Below are 26435 nucleotides of genomic sequence, written 5' to 3' on the forward strand. Positions count from 1 at the left end.
TAGCTTTCTTTCGATTGCTTCAAGTATCACTTACTACTTTAGGTTCTCAAAGAAGTGACACATTCCCTTTTGTAACTTGCTTCTTTCCAATACAAAGATGAATTTTTGGATCGAAGACAATCAACCCCTAATCCAATATCCAGTTGGTGTAGTCCAAGCCTCGTAGAACTCCTCACTCTCTAATCAAAAGTTGAACCATTCATCGCTCTACAGCCTTTCGAAACTTCTTTCTGAATGAGTAGGGCGATGATATTCAAATAACCCCCCTCCCCCCACTTTTTTTAAATGCATTGCATTTGAAGAGGATTTTAATTATTTGAAACTAGATATTGCTTCCTCAAGCACAACACCTCCCTCTTTCATCTGTTGCAGCAAACACCTTGTTTGACATAGTTATTTCCAAAGGAGTATGATGATTTCTTTTCCAATTAGGAGAGGTGTTCCTTTAGCTTCACCATGTTTTACAGACACATTATGAGTACAAGCCTCTTTTGCCTTACAAAAATCTTCAACATTATTAAATTTGTGATGAAGCTACTATACACAACTTTCAAATCCTCTAATTATATTGGCCCAACATACTGTAAAAACATCTTTCTCTAAATCCTTTTTGAGATATCTCTGAATTGATGTAGGATGCATCACTGATTTCAAATTCTTTCTAAGACATTAGAGATAGCTTTGTAGTGGAGTCGTTTTCTTCTTCCTTGCTTACAAGTTGGATATAATATAGTAGCAGTTCCGTCCACTAAATCATCCTTTATTATCCAATATTTTATTAATATAATTTTCAAAGTATAAACGTATTTCACACCTACATATTCAAGGCTTTATTGTCAATATTGGGGGCTGCTCTCCCCCTCAGGTGCTATTGATCTAACACTGACAGATTCTCTTCCTTTCGTTCTTGAGCAACTCCCCCTAAAACCAAGCTAGGTCATTGGGTTCTTTATTCTCTCTTCCACACTTTAGTAGGTTGTATTCTCTTTTTTGCATTTCTTTCATTGTTTGATCTGCTTGGAGTTGTTTCTATATTTTGTCTAGAGTTCTTTAGGATATATGGCAGCTTGCAATCTTTGGCTTTGAGGCCAAGATTTCTAAACTTATAACACCTTGTGTGACCTAGGAATGAAGAAAAATGCTTGTGTTTTCTATTTTTCTTTTCATAATGTTTGCAATCAGCTACTTTATGTCCAAATGCATAGCACAGGAAAGAATATCCATAGAAGAAATTTGAGTACCTGATAATTGATGGTCTTCTAGTAGTTGGATGTCTCCTTTGATTGTTTACTTGAGAGTCGAGACAACTTCTTTTTCTGCTACATCTTTAGCTGGTAATCTTTGGTTTGATTTCTCCTTTGAATTCTTACAAGCTTCTTAACCTCATATTTAGGAGCAGATTGCATTTTCTTCAATTCATACTTTTATTTTGATTATGTTGCTTGTCTTTGTTTATTTCTTTTCCAATCATGTTGTTACTAGATTCTTCTCCTATAGGTATTTTCATAACTTCATTATCCTTTATGGCTGCCTTTGAGCTACCGCTCTTATCTTTTGAGTCATTCATGGATATAATCTCCTCTTATAGCTTTCTACACAGAATTTTCTTTTCATCTAGATCACTTCTAGTTGAGACAATCTCAGCCTCTAATCTTCCATATTGTACCTCTTTCTCCTTCAGCTAATTGTTCATAACCTCTCCTAATCTCCTTGCTTTTTCAAGCCATGTCTTCAGAGTAACAATTTCTTCCTTATACTCATGGTCTCTCTCATCACATATTTGCACAACTTTCTTCAGGTCTTTGATTTCATTCTTCAATCTTTCTATTTCAGTTAAGGCTATGTCAAGCTTAGCTTGATCTTTAGCTAACTTTCTTTCACGAGAATCACGTGCAAAGCAGGTCACATTTGATTGAACATTTTCTTTTTGACAGAGGACTTTTTCTTCCTGCTCGTTTCCTTCTCTTTTTCGACTGTGTAGCTATTGGTGTCTCCTTCATGCATGAGCTGCAATCTATCCCAAATTTCTTTTGTAGATGTTAAATCTATTACTGTATCAAGATCCTTATTATGAAGATTATTAAATATGACACATTTTGCCTTAGCACTCCACTGTTGTTCTTGCGTAGAGGGGGAGTCTTTACAACAGCCATCACATACAAGTTTACATACACCATGTCCATAAGCTATCAGTTCAGATTTTGCATTATCTCTCCATTCATGAAAGTTTGTTGCACTCAACACAGGTACATTTTGATAGTCCATGACTCAAGCAGACCTTCCTTCAAGTTGTTAGGATTATACAGAAGGAACCGGCTCTGATACCAATTGATGAAAACTTGACTACACTTGGGGGGGGTGAATAAGTTTAGTACATTCATGGACTTCAATTCTATTTCATTTAAATTTATTAACTGAACTTTTAGATGAGAAGCTTAACACATAATGAATATCATATTTAATATATGAACTACCAGTTAATAAGTAAACCATAACATCACATCAACACATAAAAGAAAGCACATATGGACACCATATATAAGTGGAAACCCATAAAGGGAGAAAACCACGATTTTTTTATTGTTGTGATGCAAAGGCAAGCTCCTACCCCCTTATTACATCTGATTTTCTGTAGGCTCCAACCTACAGGAGGCTGCTACCTCAATTTTTCTGCAAGCTACAACATGCAAGGAAGCTCCAACTCCCATATGTTTTCTACAGGCTACAACCCACAGGAGGCTCCTACCTCAACCAACTCCCACTGAATATTTATCAAGCCACAACTTGAATGAAGACTACAATCCCTAGATACAAACAAGAAACAACAATGCACTGGTTTACCTGGTCATAAATTCTGCATACCTCCATCCTCATTTCTGCCTCTTCTTCCCTTCAAATCTGCTTCACATAAGCTTTGTATGTGCCAGGTAACTAATGCATAACATCTCAATCAACTCTCACATTCTCTAACACTCTAACCAACCATCTCTCCAACCTTGCACAAATTTATAAATGAACTTTGATGGTTGTTCGTGTTCCACTCATACGAATATGAAATGACAAAACTTGTCTCTTTGCATTCCAAGGGTGTCTCTTCAATTCCAAAACTACTTAAACTCTTGAATATTAAAATATATAAAATGAATTTCATCATACCCAAATGTCATTCATTCATATTCTTCATGTCAATAAAATAAATAAATAACATGCAATAATACAATCTTGCATTCATATTCAAATATCCCTGCATCACAATATTTTTCCATGTCTTTGCCTTTGCCTTGCATCTTGCCTTCCCTTGCATCATGTCTTTGTCTTTCATTTTCTATCATGGAGTCTTGCCTTTGCCTTGCATCACAACAATGATCATGCTTTTGTCTTTCCTTGCATCTTTGCATCAACATCTTCTTCAAAGCTGATCTCTACAACATTTATACAAACATTCTCACAAAAGCATCAACATCACCCTAAAGCAACACAATCTAAAACATTTTCCATTTTACTTTGATGCTCCTTTTCCATCACCCTTGTTCTTGTTTCTGCATATCAAACATGCCTTGCTGCAACTTCTTTGCTAGAAGACTTATCTTGCTTGTTGCTCTTGTTCATTTGTGCATACATTAACTATGCAACCATTTTTGCATAAATTGATTATGTACACTTCTTGCTGCTCCTTTACTTTTCCTTGTTGCTGCTCTTTTGCCTTTGTTGCTCCTGTTGCTCCTTTGGCTTGTTGTTGCTCCTTTTCCTTTGTTGCTACTCCTTTGCCTTTGCTGCTACTTCTTTGCCATCAATGACAACAATGCCATCAGTATAATACCCCTATAGAACCCTAGGAGTATTAAAATATAATTTCTATCTTCCAGTAGCTTCACTTTAAAGTTCTTTCTTTTTACTTTGAATAAATCCCCTTTTTAACTTTATAAACTTCCTTGGTAATTTTATATATATATATATATATATAACTTGAAACTGCCACTTCTATTTTTTATTTTAATAATGCTTCTCCTTTTTAATTTTTTTTTGTTTCTTCCAACACTATTGAAAATTTTATTATAGTTCTCTTTCAATAGTAATAATAAACCCAAACTTTTTTCTTCCACTCTTAAATTAACGCATTCACTTAATTTTTCAACGATTGTGACAAGTGTATTCTTTGTAAGTTACACTTATTATAAGGAACAGTCGCACCCGTTTTTTTTAAGATAACAATGGTGGCTGCTATGGTCGGGAAAAGTAGCAACCCTGGCTAGAAATGAGGCGTCACTTATGGCGACTTAGACAATAGTCAGTCGCACAGAAAAATTCAGCGGATACGGCCAAAGAACAAAGGGCAGAATGGCGCACAATGCACTGAGTGAGGAAGTAACACGAGCCAGCAGTGACGGCGTCGGGCAAGGTGGACGACGAGACTACAAAGGCAGGGATTGCGATAGCTAGGAGTGACAGGAATGCAAAAAAAAAAATGGTGGTGTTGCAGCTGGTCCAACAGTCGTTTTCTCTTTTTTTTCTTGTTTGTGCTAGTCGTGGATTGAAAGGCACAGGTACATAGCGGATAGGGATGTGATGGAGCACAACGTCAAGATGTGGATTTGGTTGGCAGCGACATCAGTAGCAGCGGGTCCAGGTATGTTCTACGCTCACGTGTTTTATTTGTTTGTTTTTTTTCTAAATCACTTTCGTTCTTTGTCCTCCTTTTTAAATTTTTAACTTTTAATGTTTTTGAATTAAATTTTTTTATTACTCTTTTATTTCTTTGTTTTTTTATATATTAAATTTTTTTTGATATAACTTTTTTTCTTCCCTTTTTTTAAATGTATATATTGATTTTTGTATATATATATATATATATATATATATTAAATTTTTGTTTTCTTGACTCCTCTTTTTTTTTTTTTTATATGTAATTTCCTTTGGTTTTTTTTAATGGTCAAAGGCCTAAATCACGAGTTGGTAGTATGGAGAAACTCTAGAAGCTCTATAGCGGATGCTTTGATCACAACGACAACGATGTTGATGGGGACTTTAATAGCCAATGGTCGGGATCAGAGAACACCAATGTAACAAACACAGTTCGTATTCTTCAGAAGAATGCTCTGATACCAATGTAACGAACAAAGTTCATATACTTCAAAAGAATTCTCTGATACCAATGTAACAAACAAAGTTCGTATACACAGCAATAATCTCTAGAATACTTTGAAGACAAACATCCATTGTAGGACAAGTAATTACAAATGAGGTCTGCTTATATACCTAGGCAGGTGCCTCTTCAATGAATGGTCATGTCTTTAAGACGTGCCTATTCATTACTAATGACTATTTAGGTAACCTTATTATGATAACTATTGTTTACATTAATTTATTATTTTTATATGAATTATATTCATAACAGGTATGCATTAGGGCCATAGTGCCACCATCTGTTGGTACTCAGAGGTATGCTAATTCTATGGGAAGAAAGGCCATTGTGTGGCAACTCACTAAGAGAAACAAACCACATGCTACAAGCCAGACTGCTTCCAAAGGAAGAATAGAAAGAATACTTCCCCAAACCAACAGCAAATTCAGAGGCGCAAGGAAAAAAGAGGTATGACAACTGATCCATGCAACAATGCCAAGAACTTTTGCCACCCTCAAAAAGAAGAGTAAGCACCATTGGTCCAGAGACTCCAGACACCAGAAGAAGGTGGAGAGGGAGTATTTGGGACTCCTTGAAGAGGAAATAACATAAGCCATACACCTCATAATAGATGGCAGGCAACAAAAGAGAGTGCTCCTCCCTCGCAATCTTCTATAGATGGCAAAGCTAGCACATCCTGTCTACTTTATGATATGATGAAAGGCTTTGACCAAAGCTGATGTGAGCCAACCTAGAATTGGTCCAGCAGGTTCCTAGGGGCATGCTTTCAATGACAAAGTGTGTATGGCAGTCAAACAATGAGGCCAAACCTCATCGCTATGAAGTGCTCGACATAAAAGGCCATCTTAGGACATGATGCACCTAGGAGGGCAATCCAAGTAACCTTAATGTACTACCTGTAAATGTCTTCTCCAATAATCATATTGATCTCCTGCTTAAGCTGACATAAATTGACCAAGGGCATCAAAACCAATATTATAAAATACCAATTAAAATTTGTACAATACATTCTTTCATTGATGCATTTCATCTCAAGCAGCAGCTAAAAGTAAAAGTTTGCGTTGGCTTTTAAGACATAGTACACAGTTTCTGCTTATGTAATCAATTCCTACAGCTAATGATTGAAGATTAGGAACACATATCAAAACAGCATATCTGTTTAAATGAAGCATTGTAGGGAAAACTCAAGAGTGTAGACACAGTGTGCCATGGAAGAAAAGATAAAGGACTAGAGTACAAATAAACAGCAATCTAAATTCAAGACAGCATACTAGAAATCTATAGCACCAATGACAATATTTTCCATTCTCTGTAGAAAAGAGTAACTGCACAGCTTGGCATCATACAAATTTCTCATTCAAAAATCATACTATCACACACTAGCAGAGTCACACTACTTCCCTAATTCGCTCTCTGGAAGAACCCCTCTAGTAAGCATGAATGAACCACAACAGCAACAGATGTAAAACAGTCTACCCACAGAAAAGCAAAAGTTCATGCTCTAAGTCATCATCTAAAACACACCAAGAAAAAAAACAGTGACAGCAAAGCAATCTCTGCTTGGTGATACTTGCTGCAATCTGTCCTATCTAGCTAATGTGTCCTCCTCTCCTTTATATAAGATGAGGAAGAATATGATAGAAAACAGATCAAGAGTGGTGCGCCTCACATGCATGGACCTCATGCACCATGCATGATCTGCAACTCTGAAAATAATAATGCCATGCAAACCAATGGCACTGTGCAATGCATGCCTCACCAGAATAGTGAGCCATGCATGCAATAATCTATCCGAAACAGAATAGAACATGCATCCATGCATGTGCCTCACTCATGTGTTAATATACCCTCTCCTCCATCATGTCTTCATAAGAATCTCACCATCTTTGCATGAAGATCTCCCTCACACAAGCACAACTTCCTCCAGCAAAAGCCAATCAAATAGCAGCTCAAATTCCTAAAGACGAAATGAAATGGGGACCACAATTGGAGCAACAAGGTAAACTAACAGTTTGTTGGCTTCAAAATAAATCACAATCAGTAAAATTTAAAGTAAGCATCAACAGGGCCTTGTCTGGTTGGTAAAGCAAGGGTGGTGATAATCCCTCCACTAGGATTCAATTAGCCCCTAGTACACGTTAGCCCCATGTGGATCATCATTATTGTGTAAATGGGCTAGAAGTGAGGACAGCCGAAGTTCCTAGCCTGAGTGCCAATGGCGAGGATAGACGAAGTTCCTAGCCTGGGTGCCAGCAGTTTTCTGCTACAGTCCTGATTGGGCAGCATGCATGGTCAAAGGAAGCTTATTTGAGATAACATTTTAACTAAGCAAGCAATCCCATGAATAATAAGCACATGACATTTAATTACATCCCCACAAAAGGGTGCCTAAAACAAACAACATCAATGATTAACCTAAACTTTCATACTTACTCATTAAAGTCCCGCTGGATTCCAGCAAGATGCCCATTAGCTATATGGCCTTCAGCAGCGCGTTCCAGCGCTTCCAGCAAATCTATCCGCTGCAAAACATTGTCACTACCATTATCCAATTTATCTTTGTATCGGACATGCAGTAAAGAATGTTAAAAAATGTACATAGCACATATAAACTACCATATCCAAATTCATGTGAGATGGGAAATGAAATCTTCTTCCATCAACCGATCTCATTGAAAAGCCTTCATCCATGTTTCTTCTTAGACGGCCCAGCCTTCCTAAAACTGGGTCTCTCCTTCTGACAGTGGAAATCATTGCAGAACCAAGCCGATTATTAGGTCTTGTTGGAAGATTTCTCAAAGACCTGATTGATTCTCTTCCACTTGTCTCCCCAATTCGAAAATTCATCTGCCCAAGTTTCCTCAGATTAATATATTAAATTGCCAATTCATATAATATTCAAAATAAAGCATTCCATGACTAAAACTACTTATGCAGAAATGCTCATATGATTGTTTTGCCTCGATTTCACCAAAGAAATTGTACAATTGGCATTGCTTTCACAGAATCACATCTTAGATAACAAACAATACTAATTTTAAATTATGAGTGTTTCTAGCTCACGGGATGTTGGTTTACAAGAAAGGTCCACAGTGTTAAGCCATCCACCAGGGCTCCATTCTCAATTTGGTCTGCCCCAACTGCATGGCATCAGTTTCGAAGAGGCAAGGATAAGTACAAGTCCTGGGAGATTATGGCAGCACAGATACCCCACAAACATAGCACCTAAGCCAAAAGAAATCCACTCTTTGCAGTTCAGCTCCTCAAGGTGGATTTCTTAAAGAACTTCTCCAAAAAAGTATTACTCTCTATGTCAATAAAAAAGGATGAATTGCAAGGAAATCTCTTCACTAAGAATGAGTGCTGTTTTAAACACAAAAACAAAATATTACAAGGATGAAGTTATGAACTGTCTAAAACAAACAAATTAATCATGTTCCTGTAAATGACCTAAGCAAGAATTGAAAATGAGATTTTCCCAAAATTCTTCCGTTTTCTCATGCATTAAGTTTGGTGGCAATTAAAAAACCATTTTATTTCTTTCCTTGTCTCCCTCATTAGGTGCCCTACTCTGCAAAATTTAGATTTTGGATCAAGTTTAGAAGCATATGACAAAGAAAGGGCAAACTATTTTTATGTTGGCCTAGTTTTCTCTGGATCAGGATGCTAATCTACAGCTATCCACTTTTGGGGCAAATTGTGTTGTAAATATATTCCTATGCAATATGAATTGTACAATTTTTGATGTGAAAATTCTTGTCTTCTTTTTTGCGTGCTATGAAAAGCCAACATGATATCAAAGCAGTAAAATCAGTATCCCATGGGGACATGTCCCCCAAGGTGGGGTTACCATGAAAAGCCAACATGTCCGTCCAAGTGATCAAGTGATCAAGTGGCTGACGTGGGAGCCCGGTAATTAATTTTAACAAAATGGCAAAAACAATATTTACAATTTTAAACAAAACTGCTACTAATCAGAAATTCTGAAGCAGTTGATTTTTTCCGAATAGCACTGGACGTTGATGAGAAATTATGTAACGGCATTGCTGATGAAAATTTTTGTAGCAAACATATCAGATGATAGAAAGAGAACTCTTCTTTTGAATCTTGCCTTTAAGGAGTTAATAATTCCAAGCACACGGAGCATGCATTCTCATCCTTCTCCAAATCAAACTCATTTACTTCGAATAAAAATCCAACCATAGATGATAGTGTATTGGAATAAAAAATGAGGCAAAATTTGTTAAAAATGGCAATGATATGATTGAAAATGAGGATGAGGATGAGGATGGAAAAATATATTATTGGAGGGGGGTAATTGCCAATCTCAACAACAGGCACCTTACAAAAATGTGGTGGTACAACTTGATGTCCTGTAGATGACAAAATTGGCAAATCCTCTCAAGGCTCTATATGTGGTGATATGTCTCAGTCTAGAGCTAATCCAAACAAATTATGAACTAAGATGGAGGAACTTGGAGGTTGCCCATCCAGTGCTTTTAGGCACACTCAAGTCTAATCATAAGGCCATCCCTCAAGTATAAGAAGGGCTCAAAATACAAATCCTTCCTAGGACCAAGGTCTTTGGGAGAAGCAATCCAAGAGACCTATATGTATTGTTTGAACATATCCTCTCTCATTAGGATAGGGAGCCATGAACAATCATGAGGATGTCAATATCAGCAGAAGTAATTTTGCACATCCAAGATGCAGATAGATTGAACAATACATGAATAATAAAACATATTAGATAGTTTTGTGTGACTCCTATAATGCCCCCTTCAACTACAACAAATTGTATCATTATCATTTTAAAATTATATCAACTATGACAAAAGGACACATAAATTTTGAAGGATACTAAGTATGTATATTGTATTTAACACAATGTGTTTATAGTCACATGGGTGTTGGTACACAATTGAGTACCTATGCAACTAGGCACGAATAGAGTATATGGAGTGTATTCCTTGGTACTCAACTACGCCTGAATAGAGTATATGGAGGGTAATCCTCCCTAGTGTTTTTAAGATTATATTCTTCATGTTTGGATTTTGTGGTCTAGAGTCACACCTAGATTTATGTTGTTGGACCACCTTTACTCTAAGGTTGTTATGATGTTGGTGTTACACCTCACATTGTATCTACTATCAAGTTCCACATTGTGAATTTCATGTTGATGGTCCCTTGGACTTGTTTGGATAGACTGGGGGGTACACACGCTATTTCTTTGCTTCGAGATGCCACTTCTTGGTTGAGTTGGAGTTTTGGGTTGGTGAAGGACCCACCCTTCTTTGATGGATGTCCATGGTTGATGTTTTCCTAATGATTGTGGATGCTACTTTCATGCCTTTGGATCACTCTCTTGCCATGTGGATGCTTGTCATCTCCTTAGGGACATATTACTTCATTAACTAATTACTAGTTAATTAATCATTATTTATTATTATTATTGTTTGCATTATTTGTATCATTTTATATATATTTTATTCATAACAATGCCTTCCTCTTCAAAAAGATTTGTCCTCAAAGCTTACTGATAAAAAGGTGTGATCTATTTTTCTGTTTTGAATGTCTTCTCGTCTCGAAATTGTCATCTTTGTTGATACAAGACGATATGATCCTTTGAGTGATAAATAAAATTGTTGGACTGAGAATGGATCTGACCATCCTAGATTAATCTTCTGTGGAATCTTCTAGTCACTGGAAATTTGTAATGAATTGTTATCTTAGGACTAAATTATGCAAACTTCAGTATTCTTTGGAACATAGATTTGTTGCTTCCATTCTGAATGGTTCAAATAGGTAGATTGACTTAATTGTCTGCTCTTGTGATTCAGATGTCGATAAGGGGTTCTTCTGGTTGGACTTTCCCTTATCTTGTGTGTGGCAGTTTCCTGATTTACTTTAGGTATTGTTGTTGTTGAGTTGGCTACTGAATCATCACTTGGAATTTCCATTGTTTGAACTATAAGATCTAAATATTGGTTTCTTATCTTCTTGAGTTGTGATATTTACTGGATCGGAGTTCGTATCTTTTTCTTCAACTTGGACTGAAGACTTCGACACTTCTTTCGTGATAAATTCTTCTAATTTGTTGTTCAATGATTTCTTATCATTTTTAAGTTTCTTAATTTGAGTGAGTAGACTCTGATTATGATTTTTGAGACATAAGAGTTCCTCATTTTATGAGTCAACTTTATTTTGGCATTTAAGCTTCTCGTCTTTTAAACACTTGATTTGTTCTAATAATTTTTGTTAAGGTCCTTTAAACGTAAATTTTCCTCTTCTTTTTTATGTTAGACTTTGTTGAATTTCTTGTCAAAACTTTATTTTTCTTGTTTTAACTTGTGCTTCTTAGTTTTACACGTTTTGACTTGTGCAAGTAGTTTCTAGATATGATCTTTTAAACGGGAATTTTCTTCAAGCTCTTTTTGCTTCTCCGATATTGAGTTTTGATTCATTTGAGGTATCAATTCCGTAAGATATTTAAAGTTCCTTTAAACATAAATTTTCCTCTTCTTTTTACTTTGCTGAATTTCTTGTCAAAACTTTATTTTTCTTGTTTTAACTTGTGCTTCTTAGTTTTACACTTTTTAACTTGTGCAAGTAGTTTCTAGATATGATCTTTTAAACAAGAATTTTCTTCATTTTTAATGGATGTGGCCTCCTTAAGCTCTTTTTGCTTCTCCGATATTGAGTTTTGATTCATTTGAGATATCAATTCCATAACATCTTTAAAGTCTTCTAATGAAGACATTATTGATTTTGACTTCATTGTCATGTCTCGAAATGTGATAATCTTTCCCTTGTAAGAAAACATCAAAAAAAAATTCTCTATGTTTAACATGAATGCACCCAATTCTCTAAACCAAGGTTGACCAAGAATTATGTCAACCTCTATGTCATTCATTTTTACAACACGAAATTGAGATATGTACTCGTAATGATCTACCATTATTTGTAAATCATTACTTTCATATTTTTTTCCCAAAAAAATGTTTTTTCGGCCTACATTGGCATCTGAAATTAACAATCGGTTCGCCAAATTAATATTTATGTAATTTTCGTCTTTGCTTGTACTAATAGCGATATTAACTTTTTTCCATCGGATAGTCCCTCTTAATGTAATTAACTCATGATGTGTGATGCAGGAGCATGAGGCTTAAAGACAAAAGGCTTCGTATTATTCCAAAAAGAAAATACAAAAAAAAGTTTACAAGCAAAGGAGTGGGGTCCTTTAGCTGTCAATTTACAAAGCTTTCTAGCTAGGATTTGAGCTAAAATCTAGAATTTGGATTATCATGTAATAAATTCAAGTAGTTAGATGTAGTGGAGATTCTCTAGGAGAATATCATGCAGATTAGATAGGATTAGTTAGTTCGATCCTTTGATTTAGGATCTGGTTGTTAAATGAACCAGTACTTATGTAAGTTCTGAATCATTGTAAGGGGATTTTCACTGATTTTGGTTTATTTGCCGTATAAAGGTTAAGTTGCAGAAGACTGCCTCTCTGTGTGTGTCGTACATTATTGGTCAATCCCGGAGGTTGATTTCCTTCGAAATATCTCTGTGTGGTTGAATTCCAGAGCTTTAATTAGTTAAACTCTGAATCACTTAGAAATAGAGTAAATTTGGCGGAAGCACTAAAAACATAGCGGAACAGAGGAAAGTCTGACCAAATGTACTAACCCTCGAAGAAGAGCGAGCACTGTCCGATTAACAGTGCGTTAGATCGACGGAAGGATGACAGACTGCAAAACCGCGTTTGGGACTAAGAATGAGCAGTAAGCAGTTTCGAGATTTCTAGTCCCGAAACACTAGAGGCAAAAAAGAGGTGGTGTTGGAAAAACTACCTTTCAGGACTTATCCTGGCTGTTAAACTTCGGCAGCGAATGAGGCTCGAAAAGCAGATAGACGACCTTTGCGCGATAGAGAAGCGCGAGCATTAATCAGCGCGAAAGGGGTTTTCATTGGCGGTAAAGGTTCATCGGGTGGGCTCACCTGATTCAATTTACTGTTTGACACGTAGCATGCCGCAGGAGAGAGAAAACCACCTTATCGAGTGGGTAACCATCGCGTAAGTGATCCACCCGATATCATTGTGGACCATCGGATCAAGCAGATCTTGATCAACGGTTATAAAGCGTCAGGTTAGTTGTTGATTGGGGAAAAGTGCAGCCGTCGGATCAGAGAATCGTGGTCAACTGTGAAGTAACATTGCTATAAAGAAATTGGAAAAGGCGGATTCGAGAAGTTAATGAACTGTGGTATTATTTCTTTTCGATTCCGTGGTAAGTGCAGTTTTAACCACTGTTTTACAAAACGGCCGAATCGACTCCGACTCGGCCGAGTCGAACCGAGTCAAAGGCCTGGGGAGTGACTCGGCGAGCTAACCGGTCCGGTTGACCGAGTCATCCAATGACTCGGCCGAGTCATATGTGACTCGGTCAACCCGGCCAGGTCCATTATGACTCGGCCGAGTCAATGTAGGGACGGCTGGGCAGCGTAAATCATAAAAAAAATTCACTTTTTTGGTAATTTTTTACAAAGTTAAATGCAGTTTATGGATTCCAAAGGGTAATAGTAATTTGTTAAATGCTTTTGGGGTCCATTTCCCCCTCCCAAACCCTATTTAAGACACCCAAATGCTCTCATTCACTCACAGCAGTCTTATGCATTTGAGTGAGAGTCTTCTTTGAGAATTAGTGAGCAGTTCTTGAGCTTGTTTTGGAGCAGCAGTGAGGAGTCTTGGAGGAGCATTGTAGCTGGAGTGAGGAGCTTCTTGGGCAGCCATTTGGAGCAGCATTGAGGAGCTGATTCTTGGAGCAAGCTTGAGGAGGCAGTTTGTGCCTGGAGGTATTTTTTTCCACCTCTATAAATCTGTTTTTGCTTAGTAAATTTTACGTGCATATCAAGAAAACTTAGAGAGTGTTTTTTGTCAAATAAATGAACATTGAATCAATTTTATTTTTTTTTCACTTTCAGATTGTTTTCCTAGTCAAAAAATGGCACCTAGAGCAAAAGATCCTGCTTGGGCATATGTTGAAATGGTTGATAGTCAGATGCATTGCAAATTCTGCCATAGGAAAATTAAGGAAGGTCCTGGGGGCGTTAATAGGCTGAAACAACACTTGGCAAGGACTCCAGTTGTAGGTGCTTCCTCTGCTCAGCCACGACAGAAGCGCAGCCGCATATCTACTCTATCTCAGCTTGCATCTGCTGCACAGCCTACTAGTGGTACTGGTACCACTTCTACAGTTGCAGTTGGAGACGATGATGATGATGAGGAGCCATGGGGCCCCTTGTCTGACTCTAATGATGATGATCCAGAGATTGGTCGAGATGATCTTGGCTCCTCTGGCAGTAGCTACTAGCCAGTAGAACTAGTATTGCAGTCTGGTCACCATCACAATTTACTTTTGTTGTAGAGGCCATTTCTAGCCTCCTTGGTTATTTGTATTTTGTTTTGAGTCTTTGATCATGTATGACAGTTGACTATGTATTGCCATTGGGTACCATTTTGATATAGTGGATTGGTTCATGAGCCTACTTTGATCATATGTTGTCTTCCATCTATATTATAATGCTGTGTGTTTGGAAACATGAATAAAAATCTTTAAAATTATGTTTAAAATATTTAAAATTATGTTTTTTAATAAAAAAAATAAATATTTAATGTATTTTTTACAACGACCGAGTCATTGAAATCGAGCCGGCCGAGTCATTACCGTTTCGGAGTCGGAGTCGGAGTCGATCCTCGGCCGAGTCGGAGTCGGAGTCAGAGTCTTAAAACATTGGTTTTAACAAATTCAACGTAAATTTAATAATTCTGTTGTTTTAGCAGAATATCTACGTTTAGCAGCGGATGACTGACATTCCGAAGGAAATAGAAGAAGAGCTTCCACCCGCACTAGAAGAAATTGTCACACGTTTTGAAAGACTATCCCTTACACCTGCAACCAGACCACCAATGTGTGATTAAAATACCCTTATAGGAAAATCATCCTTCGAATTAGGCTCCATTTTACTTTTGTCCATAATTTATATAATAATAAAAAAATTACTTAAAACTTGTTTTTAGATATACATTTCAAGTTCAATTAGACTTTGAACTTGGGTCCGTTGGGTGGGTTGCATGGGCTAATGATAGGGGTCGTATGGTTGTTACGCCCAAGGCTACATAACTCGTTTTATTTTTGTTTGTTTTGATTTTTTTATTATATTTATTATTATTATTATTATATACATGTGTGTTTTTAATATACTTTTTTTAATTCAATAACTAATTTTATATTTTTTTAATCTCCTTTTTTTTGCTTTTTTTTCTAATATTTTTTTTTCGATTTTTTTCTTTTATTTTTTGAATTTTCTAATGTATTTTTCTTTTTCTTTTATTTTTTGAATTTTCTAATATATTTTTCTTTTTCTTTTTTCTTTTTTTAATGGCCAAAGGCCTGGCAGCGAATCCGACAAAACGGAGAACCTCCAACTCTATAGCAAAATGCTTCATTGCAACAACAACTACGTTGACGAAGACTTTAATGGCCAATAGTCGAGATCGAAGAATGTGGCTATGATACCAATGTAACGAACAAAGTTTGTATATGCAGTGAAGTAATCTTCAAAATACTTCAAAGATGTAAGCATCCATCATAGGACAAGTAATTGTATATTGAATAGTGTATAAAAGAATTGATGTGATGGTTACAATGAGGGTGAGGACCTGGTTTATATACCTAGGCAGATACCTCTTCACCAACAATCATGTCTGTAGGGACATAGCACTTCATTAACTAATTACTAGTTCATTAATCATTATTTATTTTTATTATTTTTTACATTATTTGTATTATTATTATTATTATATATATCTATATATTATTCATAATAGTTTGATGTTGGTTTGTCGATAGGGGGACAGGTTATTCTATATGGTCCTCATGTTTTAAATGTGTAATGGGGGCATACTTGATGATTAGATGGGGTTACTAATTTATTTTGTGTCCCTTTATCTTATGAGGTTGATGTGGTGAGATGATGCATGTTGCCTTAACTTGATTTTTCGAGGTGAATATTGTGATATTAGACATCACCTAGGGGGAATGTGTTTGATGATGTTAATACCCTTATTGAGGTACTTTTTCCTATTTTTGAGTTACAGTTATGGAGGCTTAATGTTTTCCTGATGATATAGCCTTTTCATAGAGTTGGATGGTGTATTTTTGAGGTATCAATCCATTGAAGGTGATGCACCCTAGATCCAAGTCTAGTTAGAGCTGTTATCATGGAGAGATTTTGTTATAGTTATAACTTTTATTTACATGGAACAACACTTGATGGAGTGCACCCATCATTGGCATATATATTCATGGTGATTTAATCATCTAGAGATTATTTGGAGGTGCACAATGGTTATATTAAAGCATTAGATTTTGTGCCCACATCTTGGGGAGGATTTAATCATTCTAGTGGCTACTCAACTCTATTAGTGAAGTGCCCTACTTCACTTCACATCCTTTCACACTTGGGGAGGTTGATTTGGAGGGGATTTGATCCGGACTTAAACAGGAAATTACAGAGATAACCATAAACACAGATATGCAGCGGAAATAATACTTCATTTCATTAATGTAAAATACTGAAATATGCTTACAAACAGTAATGGAAATAAACCAGCTAGGGCGACGGTAGCTTATCTCTGAGAAGAGATGTGGTGGCTACATGCCTCTGAACTGTGTTACAATGAGGCTCGAAGGCCTAATTATTGTTGAGAAACAATGGAAAACCCTTAACATTCCAAAACCTAACCCTAGAAGATGAAACGCCAAACTGTGGGCCCCGTTTGGGTAAATTGGTACATCAACTTCCCGGGGTCGTAACTTTGGCATACGATCTCTGTTTGACACGTACAATAGCTCGTTAGAAAATATCTATCCGAGCACTACCACTTTGGGAAGGGCAACATCGGTCCATGCACACATGTTGCCCCCAGATTTCCCAAAAAACGTCGTTTAGGGCCTCAAAACGGCTCCAGAAGTTCACGACCCGAAAAACTACTAAAAATAGTAAGTTGTACTACAATTAAGGAAACTGAAAATGCTGAGAGAAACAATGGTGGGGGTCCAGGTGGACTTGGCAGGTAACCTCAAATATCCACCTGGATCATTCCTCCCCCCTTAGGAAGCAATGGTCCCCATTGCGTTGAGTTCCTCCATGAGATGAGGAAACTTTTGCTGAACTTGATCCCTGGTGAGCCACTTGTCCTAGTGACGGAGTTGGCCTGCTTTGACAACTCGATACAGTTGGATATTCTGTTGGCAAGTGTTTTTGATCTGTGTGTCGATGATCCGATCAGTTGCAGCTTGTTCCATGCAATCTGGATTTAATTCTGTGGGTGTGAGTTGTTCTGCAATGTCAGATGTTTCTAGCAATGGTGGAAAGTATGGCCGAAGGCAGTCCACATTGAACACTGGGTGCAGGCCAAGAAATGGGGGAATGCTGAGCTCAAATGCATTGTCTCCCACAGCCTTAGTAATGGTGTAAGGACCATATCGGAGTGGTCTCAATTTCCGATAGGCTCCCGTAAGGTGTTCCTTTTGCAAATGCAACCAGACTTTGTCGCCCACCTGAAACTTGTGTGGCACCCGATGTTGATCATGTCGCTGTTTGTACTTGGCATTTGATTTCTCCAGAATGTCATGGACCTGTTGGCAAATATGTTGGATGTGCTCAATGAAGCTAGTTGCCTTGTCTGTTTCGAACTGGACATGAGCCAAATCTGTGTGAGTAGCTGCAAGTGGCATGGCCACATCAATGGGGCATAGTGGCTGGAATCCCAACCCCACCTAAAAAGGGTTGTGGCCAGTCGAGCTGTGAAGAGCTCGGTTGTAGCTGTGTTGAACATAGGAGAGGCTCTCGTCCCATGTGCGTGGATGCTTTGAGTTGTACATGCGCAGAATGTGTACAATCATCCTATTGACAACCTCTGTTTGGCCATCAGTTTGAGGATGGAAGGCTGTGCACTTAGTGAGTTTGGTGTCCAGCATTGACCAGAGACTGGACCAAAAAGTACTGAGGAATCGACTGTCCCGATCTGAGATGATAGACTGTGGGATCCCAAAGTGCACCCACACTCGTTCAAAGAAGAGTTTAGCAGTGGCTTCTGCTATGATATTCTTCTTGCGGGCCGCCATAATGGCCATCTTCGAGAAACTGTCGACGACCACAAAAACACAGTCATTCCCATGCTTAGTGGAAGGAAGGCCTGACATGTAATCCATGGAGATGGATTCCCAAGGTCGACTAGGGGTAGGCAGCGGGGTATAGAGGCCTTGCTTCTTGATGGTCGGTTTGGCAATGGCACAGGCAGTACATGATCTAATGTACTTCCCGACATCCTGTCGAAGATTCGGCCAATAGAAATACTTTTGCAGTACTGCCACCATTTTCTCGACCCCGAAATGCCCAGCAGCCCGACTGTAGTGTGCTTCCCAAATCATTTTGGCACACTCGCTTGAAGGAACACAAAGGTGACCCAGGTGGCATAACAGGGCATCCTGGAGGTGAAAATCTGGAACATGTCGACCCTCCAAGAGTGTCTAGTATGTGTGGCCGAATTCTAGGTCGTTTTTGTAGAGAAGTGGCCAATCAGAAGTCTCGTGCCCACAAGAGTTGAGCACGGTGGTTAACGCGATGATCGGTGGTCGACTAAGGCAATTTGCAACATTATTGGTGCTATCCTTCTTATACTTTATATTCAAATGGAACTGTTGCAGGTATGTAGACCACATCTGATGGCGATCACTCTGCAATTTCCCTTGGGTCTATATGAACTGCAGGGGTCGGTGGTCTGTGTGGATGACTGTTTCCTTCCCCAAAATGTAATGCTTCCATTGTTGACAGGCCTGCACAATGGAATACATCTCTTATCATAAGTGGGATACTTCCGCACTGTGTATGAAAGTGTTTCACTGTGATATGCCACTGGATGCCCATGTTGAGTAAGGACTGCCCCAATGGCATAGTCAGAGGCATCTGTCTCAACCTCAAATGATTGTTGTAAATTTGGTAATGCGAGCACTGGTGCCGTGCAGAGGCGATCTTTCAACTCTATGAATGCCTTTTGTTGAGATTCAGACCAAAAGAATTTTGCTTTTGCTCCTCCCTTGGTGACTTGACTCAAGGGCCAAATGATATGAGAAAACCCCAACACGAACCTACGGTAGAAGTTGGCAAGACCTAGAAAGTTGCGGAGCTCTGTCAGAGTGGTTGGAGATGGCCAATCCCGAATGACTTGGATCTTGGCTGGATCCACATGCACCCCCTGTTCATCAATAATGTATCCCAGATACTGAACCTGGGTCATGCCAAAAGTGCATTTCTCCAAATTGGCACATAGCTTGTGTTGCCACAATGTTTGGAGAACCTGTCGAATGTGGTGGAGGTGCTCTTCCCAACTCTGGCTGAAGATCAGAATATCATCCAAGTATACCACTACAAATGAGTTGGTGAATGGCCGCAAGATGTCATCCATTAGCCTCATGAAGGTTGCAGGAGCATTCGTCAACTCGAAAGGCATAACCAACCATTCGAAAAGGCCCTCCTTGGCTTTGAAGGCAGTTTTCCACACATCAGAGGGTTCGATTGGTACCTGGTGATATCCTGACTTCAGATCGATCTTGCTGAAATATTTTGCCCCCTTTAGTTGGTCCAAGAGGTCATCAATCCGTGGGATTGGGTAACTATTACGGATAGTGATCTTGTTCAGTGCCCGATAGTCAATACAGAGTCTCCAAGTCCCATCCTTCTTCTGTACCAACATGATCAGGCTCCCACAAGGCGATGAACTCGGACGGATGTGACATTTCTGCAACAGCTCCTGAATCTGCTTCTTGATTTCATCGTTCTCCAGAACGGAGCGCCAATAAATTGGTCCATTGGGTAGCGGCGCACCTAGGGTCAGATCGATGGAGTGCTTGACTTGACAGTGCAGAGGAACCCCTGCGGGGGAGGTGAAGATGTCCTCGTACTCCTCCACGACCTTGTCCATCTGTAGTTGTTGTGCGGAGGGGCCCTGTCTAGAGGCCATGGCCACCGTCTTCTTCCTTCCTTGAGGCCGTATCATCAGGAAAACAAATTTCCCGGTTTTGGAAATGAGCTTACTGCATTGTTTTGCAGTAATCAAAGAGATGGCAGTAGGCGGTGCTACCTCTGGTATCCTGTACAACTTATTTCCCAATGTAATAATAGCAGCACGGGGCCTTGATTCATACACAGCATGTCGCTTCCACAAGTATGGTTGTCCTAATAATACATCTCAAACTTCAAGGGGAGCAATGTCACACAATACCTCATCCGTGAAGGGCTTGATGTTGTATGGAAGGCGACACTGCTGGCTCATGCAAAGATCCCGTCCTTGGTGAAGCCACCCGATGGTGTATGGTTGTGGATGCGCTGTGGTCGATAAGCCCAACCGCTTCACGACCTCTGCCGAAATGAGGTTCTTTTGGCTCCCGCTATCGACAATGAACTATAGCGGGGAGCCCATTACCCACATCTGGGAGTGGAAGAGACGCTCCTCCTCCTCTGGATCTTCGGGTTCATTTTTCTGGATCTTAGCGGTAGCAACAGTGGCGTTGGGATCCGCATCAATGATCTGCTTCCCTTTGTCATTTCCCTTGTCGAGTTCTGACTCAGAGTCGGAACATGCATCTGATTCTGAAACCTTTAGCTCAGCCACCAATGACTGCTTGGCCTGACACTCACTTGTGTTGTGAGTGGAGCTCTTATGGAACTCACACCATTTTCCCGTGTCCTTTTTCGGCTTCGCGGTTTTTTTCTTTGCTTGCAACTTTGGCACGTTGTCTTGGGCTGCCCCGCCTTGGCTTTGTCCTTTATTCTGTGGTTTAGGGGCACCTTTCCCTTGCTTCAGATTCGCAGATCCAAAGTCTCGCTTCTTTTGTTTAAACTTCTGCTCAACCTTGACGGCATATCGGTATGTTGTGCCAAGCGAGGAGATGTTCAGGAATTCTATTTCTTCCTGTATGTACTTGTGCAGGCAGCCGCCGTATTTGAGTATCAAATGCTGCTCTGAATCCTTGATACACAACTTTGTGCGAAGGGTATGGAAAAGATTGGTGAACTCCGGCACGTATTGGTCCCTTCCCTGTCGCAGCGTGGTCCACTTTATGTATTCATCCTCATAGCTTCCAACAGGGTAGTACTGCTCCTTGATGGCCTCCCGGAATGAATTCCAGGTGGGTGCGGCTGAAAATAGTGAGCCGGTATTTTCATCCTTCTGCTCGGAGTAGGTTTCCCACCAGTCCTTGACGTGGGGGGCTTCTTTGAGAAGAGCGAAAACAATCTTTTCCCGACTCGAAAAGTCATGAACAGAAAAATAACCCTCTAGCAGATTTAACCATTTATCTACAGCATCTGTGTCTATTTGACCCTCGAATATGGGGATTTCAAAATTAACTTGTACCTTAAAGGGCGTGGCGTTTCCAGAGTAGCTGCTGGAAGCTGATGCGTCGCTTCTGGGTAGCCACTGAAGGATCTAGGCACAGTTGTCCATCATTGTGTTTCGTTGTCGCTCGAGGGCTTCTTCGAGCAAGATTTTGATAGGATCTCCTGCCCCCTCGTCTTTCTTCTCATCCGCCATGGGAGGGTGTCTGGATTTGCGAGGCTGGTCTTGCAAAGGTTCGACCAGTTCAAGCCCTAACTCCTTATATCCCGACCTCGTTGGGGACATGCAAAGAAAAACAGAGAAAAAGCAGACCGCTCTGATACCATTGATCCGGACTTAAACAAGAACGCAACAAATTACAGAGATAACTATAAACACAGATATGCAGCGGAAATAATACTTCATTTCATTAATGTAAAATACTGAAATATGCTTACAAACAGTAATGGAAATAAACCAGCTAGGGCGATGGTAGCTTATCTCTAAGAAGAGATGTGGTGGCTACATGTCTCTGAACTGTGTTACAATGAGGCTCGAAGGCGTATTTATTGTTGAGAAACAATGGAAAACCCTTAACATTCCAAAACCTAACCCTAGAAGATGAAACGCCAAACTATGGGCCACGTTTGGGTAAATTGGTACATCAACTTCCCGGGGTCGTAACTTTGGCATACGATCTCTGTTTGACGCATACAATAGCTCGTTAGAAAGATCTATCCGAGCACTACCACTTTGGGAAGGGCAACATTGATCCACCCTAGATTTCCCAAAAACGTCGTTTAGGTCCTCAAAATGGCTCTGGAAGTTCACGACCCAAAAAACTGCTAAAAATAGTAAGTTGTGCTACAGTTAAGGAAACTGAAAATGCTGAGAGAAACAATGGTGGGGGTTCAGGTGGCCACCAATATCCACCTGGATCAGGATTGAACATTCTTGATGGAGCACTCCCTTCTTTGCATATATTCCAAGGCAAACAGGGGTATTATATTATGATTATGAGAAAGCATAGCACACTTCTCTAGGGTGCACTTTTTTTTGTGCACATGGATCCCATAAATCAATGGATGATTTTGCAAAACAACATATGGTCTTTGCACATGATTTGATAAGTCATAACCATGTTCAACTACTTTATTGGGGAGTAAATTGGTCAATCTCAACGAGATGAGATGGTTGCATATTGAAGAGAATTCAATGGGTTCTTGTCTTGCCCACTTGCACAAGTTTTGATTCGTAACCACCTTAGATAAGATAAGATAATTATATTAATGTCCAAAAAATGACCACAAAAGTAGGTCAATGGAACTATTGAGTACAATGATATCAATACAAGCAAGAGTATGAAAAGGTTTGTGTTATATAAGAACATGATATAAAGTAGAAACATAATGTATATATGATAAAGCATGTTAAACCCTCAATAGTCACCCGATACACAAATTGGAGTGGTTATCCATCTAGGTGACTTCAACTCTTGCACAAAAGCCCTCCAGATTCCTCACCACGTTCCGTTAGAGGAACTCTTTTGCATCAAGGAGATAAAACTAAAATCAATGGGGCTTCAAGCAGGTAAAAGAGGCAGTGATCCAATTAGTCCTCCATAGTAGAATAAGCAAAAAGTGAGCACGAAGAAAGAAAAACTACGGGAAATATGCAATTTAGCTCTATTTGGTAAAAATAAGAATGACACATGATATGAATGCTCAGGTTGTAGTAGTAAGTTACTCAGATTCTTAAGACAAGTCATACAAAAGGAAAAACTTACTCAATACGGCCTATCAAATGAAGGTGATGCCCCTATCAAGACTCAACGCACCAAGGTATGGAAGAAAAGGAAAGATAATCTACTCAGGGGTAGATCCCTCGTCCCTCTTTATTGAACAGAAGATGATGGCTTCAAGTGAAGCCAAAGATGTCAGATGCATGGAGCAAGAAGAAATATACAAAGCAACGCAACTGGTCGTGCCCACTTGCAGTTAATTAGATGAATGCATTTCTTTCTATATAACAACTCTACATGAGAGAACATAGACAACATAGTCTCAATAATACACATCGGCATATCAAGTCACATGAAGAAGACAATAATCATTGAAGATGAGTTGCAGTAGAGGAGTGGTGTGCACTCAATCAAAGCAAAGAAAGCAAGTATTAGGTAATGTTAAGGTAAGTTGTATGACAAGAAGAGAAAACGTTCATAAGCCCAGAAGGAGTTGCACAATTTGCATTGTAAGCGTAGATAAGACTTAGACCAGCAAGCATTAGTATCTTTTGGCTCATTAGTACAACAGTAATTGAGTATTCTCCTCTCTCAACTAGACCTCCAAAAAGCAAGGCGGCAACAGATGAAGAAAAAAAAATCACAGGGGGAGTTGACAAGTCCACATGAAAAAAATAATCACAGGGGGGGATTAGTTGCAGAGGGAATATTTAACCTATTTGTCATTGATTTCAAAGGTGGAGTGAATGAGAAAACATTGATACAAATATGTTCAAGAGGAGAAGCAAAGGGGGAAAGGAAATAAAGGAAGTAGAGCATGACCTAATTAAAGAATTAACCCAAATGATTAAACAAATGAGAACTGGGCATGCTAGAGAAATGAGTGCCATGCAGTCTAGGGTGATTCAAATCAAACGAAAACAAGCTCAGAATATTCAGCCTAGAAATAATAATAATAATAATAATAATAGAGATAACAATAATCCATGGCCAAGAAGGAATCATCGCAATGATCAAAGGTCTCCCACTCCGCTTGAATCTGCTAATGTCGTCGAATAGCTTATTCCATTTTGTAGACCTTGTGAAGGATTTCAGGAAGAAAGTTTGTGTGCCATCACCAGCGGACTCCTAGATGAAGGAACCAACGAACAAATAAATAATGTCAACTTGAATTCTTTAAAGGAAGGTCATTGCATGGATATGATCCCTTCATCTTTCACCATCAACAACTTCAGTGATGAGAAAGATCCTATCATGCAAATGTAAGGTGAAACTCCATCTCAAGAACAGACTCTGAAAATTGCTAGAAACAAAGGCTACACATATCAAAAGAAGGGCAAGGATTAGAATCAGCGTAAACAGTTGGTTGCATCTAAAGGCTATCAATCAAGATTGAAAATTGATTGGGTTGTGTAGATAAACAGAGTTAAAATTTTGTCTTAGTGTTAGAACTTTTAAAGATTCCTTCCCAAAGAGCAACATTCTTCAAAGCTCTAGGCATGGCTCAGCAGGATAAGACTAACGCACCAAAGAGATGAAGAAATTAAGTTAAAGGATCTGAATTGTTGTATGACAAATGACGATAATCAGTGTTTTTCCCTGACTTTAGAAGTTAATGATCGCTTGCTTCACGATTGTATGTTGGATTTCGAAGCCACAACTCATGTCATGACTAAAAAGGTTATGGACCAAATAAACTTAAGAATATCAGGGCCCTATCACAACATTTGCTCTATGGATTCAAAGAAGATTGAAGTTCTCAGTGTGGTTAAAGACTTGCAAGTTGCCTTGGCTAATTATCCATACAAAATAATCATCGTGGACATAGCAATCATTGATGTGTCGAATGTATGGGGAATGCTCCTATCAAGGAAGTTTGCAACCGACTTAGAAAGATGTATTCAGTTGGATCTATCATATGCTACTATTCTCGCAGCAGCAGGTGGTATGGTCAAGTTATATAGAGAAGTAGAAAGGAGATATCAGGTTGAAAATCCGAAGAGACTAGAGAATGACGAGGAAATTAAACCACAAGGTCATCCTTCAGAACATAATGCAGATGTGACTGAATTCTTCGAACATATATATCATTTTTCTTCATCTCATCTTCCAAGCAAGAAAAGAAGAAGGCTTGAATTTGACAAAGATATGCAGCGCAGTGATGAAAGTCTACATCAGCAAAAAAGGATCAGAATTCAACAAGGGACATCTAACAAGCAGCTTATCGACTTACCTATATGCAAAGAGGTGTTCCAAATTGTGCCACAGTGATGGCATCTGATGCCATGGGGCATCTCCTGTATTGTATTTCTAACCCTACACTCCTACTTAGGATTTTACTTTTGTCATTACTTAGTTTTATTTTCATGCATTTGTATTTTATGTCTTTACATTTCATATGTTAGAGTAGGATTTCTATTGCAGCAGATGTGCTAAATGTTTTATGATGTATATTTGATGATTTTGGTCTTGAATGGATATCTATTTGATGGACTTTTGTTTCCTTGATGCAAGATTATGGGTTCTCACATTCCTTCAGTGAAGCAACGTGTCCCCAAGTAGAGCTAGATGTTGACCACACTTTGTCAAAAGTCCAAGGAAGCAAAGTACAAAGATATGAAGAAATTTTTTCAAAGTTCAAAGTCATCAACTAGCACTATTATATCATTGTCAACCCAATTTCTGCAAGTTGTATGATGCTAGTATGACCATTTAACTATCTAACAACACCTAGGTAAGCCTATGATTTTGGCAAAGGATTTTTTCCTAGGAAGTTTTTTAACCTCACTAAATTATGTGTTTCTAAACACGGATAATCAGCAGAAATTTTTTCAAAGTTCAAAGTCATCAACTAGCACTATTATATCATTGTCAACCCAATTTCTGCAAGTTGTATGATGCTAGTATGACCATTTAACTATCTAACAACACCTAGGTAAGCCTATGATTTTGGCAAAGGATTTTTTCCTAGGAAGTTTTTTAACCTCACTAAATTATGTGTTTCTAAACACGGATAATCAGCGGATTTTTTCTTCCAGCTTAAACCTCAAATCTAGGTGTAATTCATTGACAAGGTCTTAGGTGAGTTCTAGTGTTATATCGAG

At 38.7% G+C, this 26435-nt stretch overlaps 1 protein-coding gene across 1 annotated transcript in view; it reads right to left on the reverse strand.

Annotated features, from left to right (window-relative positions):
- Positions 1-26435, reverse strand: part of LOC149225660 (RING/U-box superfamily protein) — a 130196-nt gene that overhangs the window by 10800 nt on the left and 92961 nt on the right. Inside the window, exons 5-6 of the mRNA XM_089377242.1 lie at positions 7760-7990; positions 7577-7665 (exon numbers count right to left, since the gene is read on the reverse strand). Coding sequence (XP_089233368.1) covers positions 7577-7665; positions 7760-7990 — 320 coding nt within the window. The remainder of the gene's footprint in view (positions 1-7576; positions 7666-7759; positions 7991-26435) is intronic.

This window comes from Pinus tabuliformis, chromosome J (genome assembly GCF_031772625.1).
Source record: "Pinus tabuliformis cultivar Carrire ecotype Pingquan chromosome J, CPIR1, whole genome shotgun sequence".
NCBI classification, from domain to species: domain Eukaryota; kingdom Viridiplantae; phylum Streptophyta; class Pinopsida; order Pinales; family Pinaceae; genus Pinus; species Pinus tabuliformis.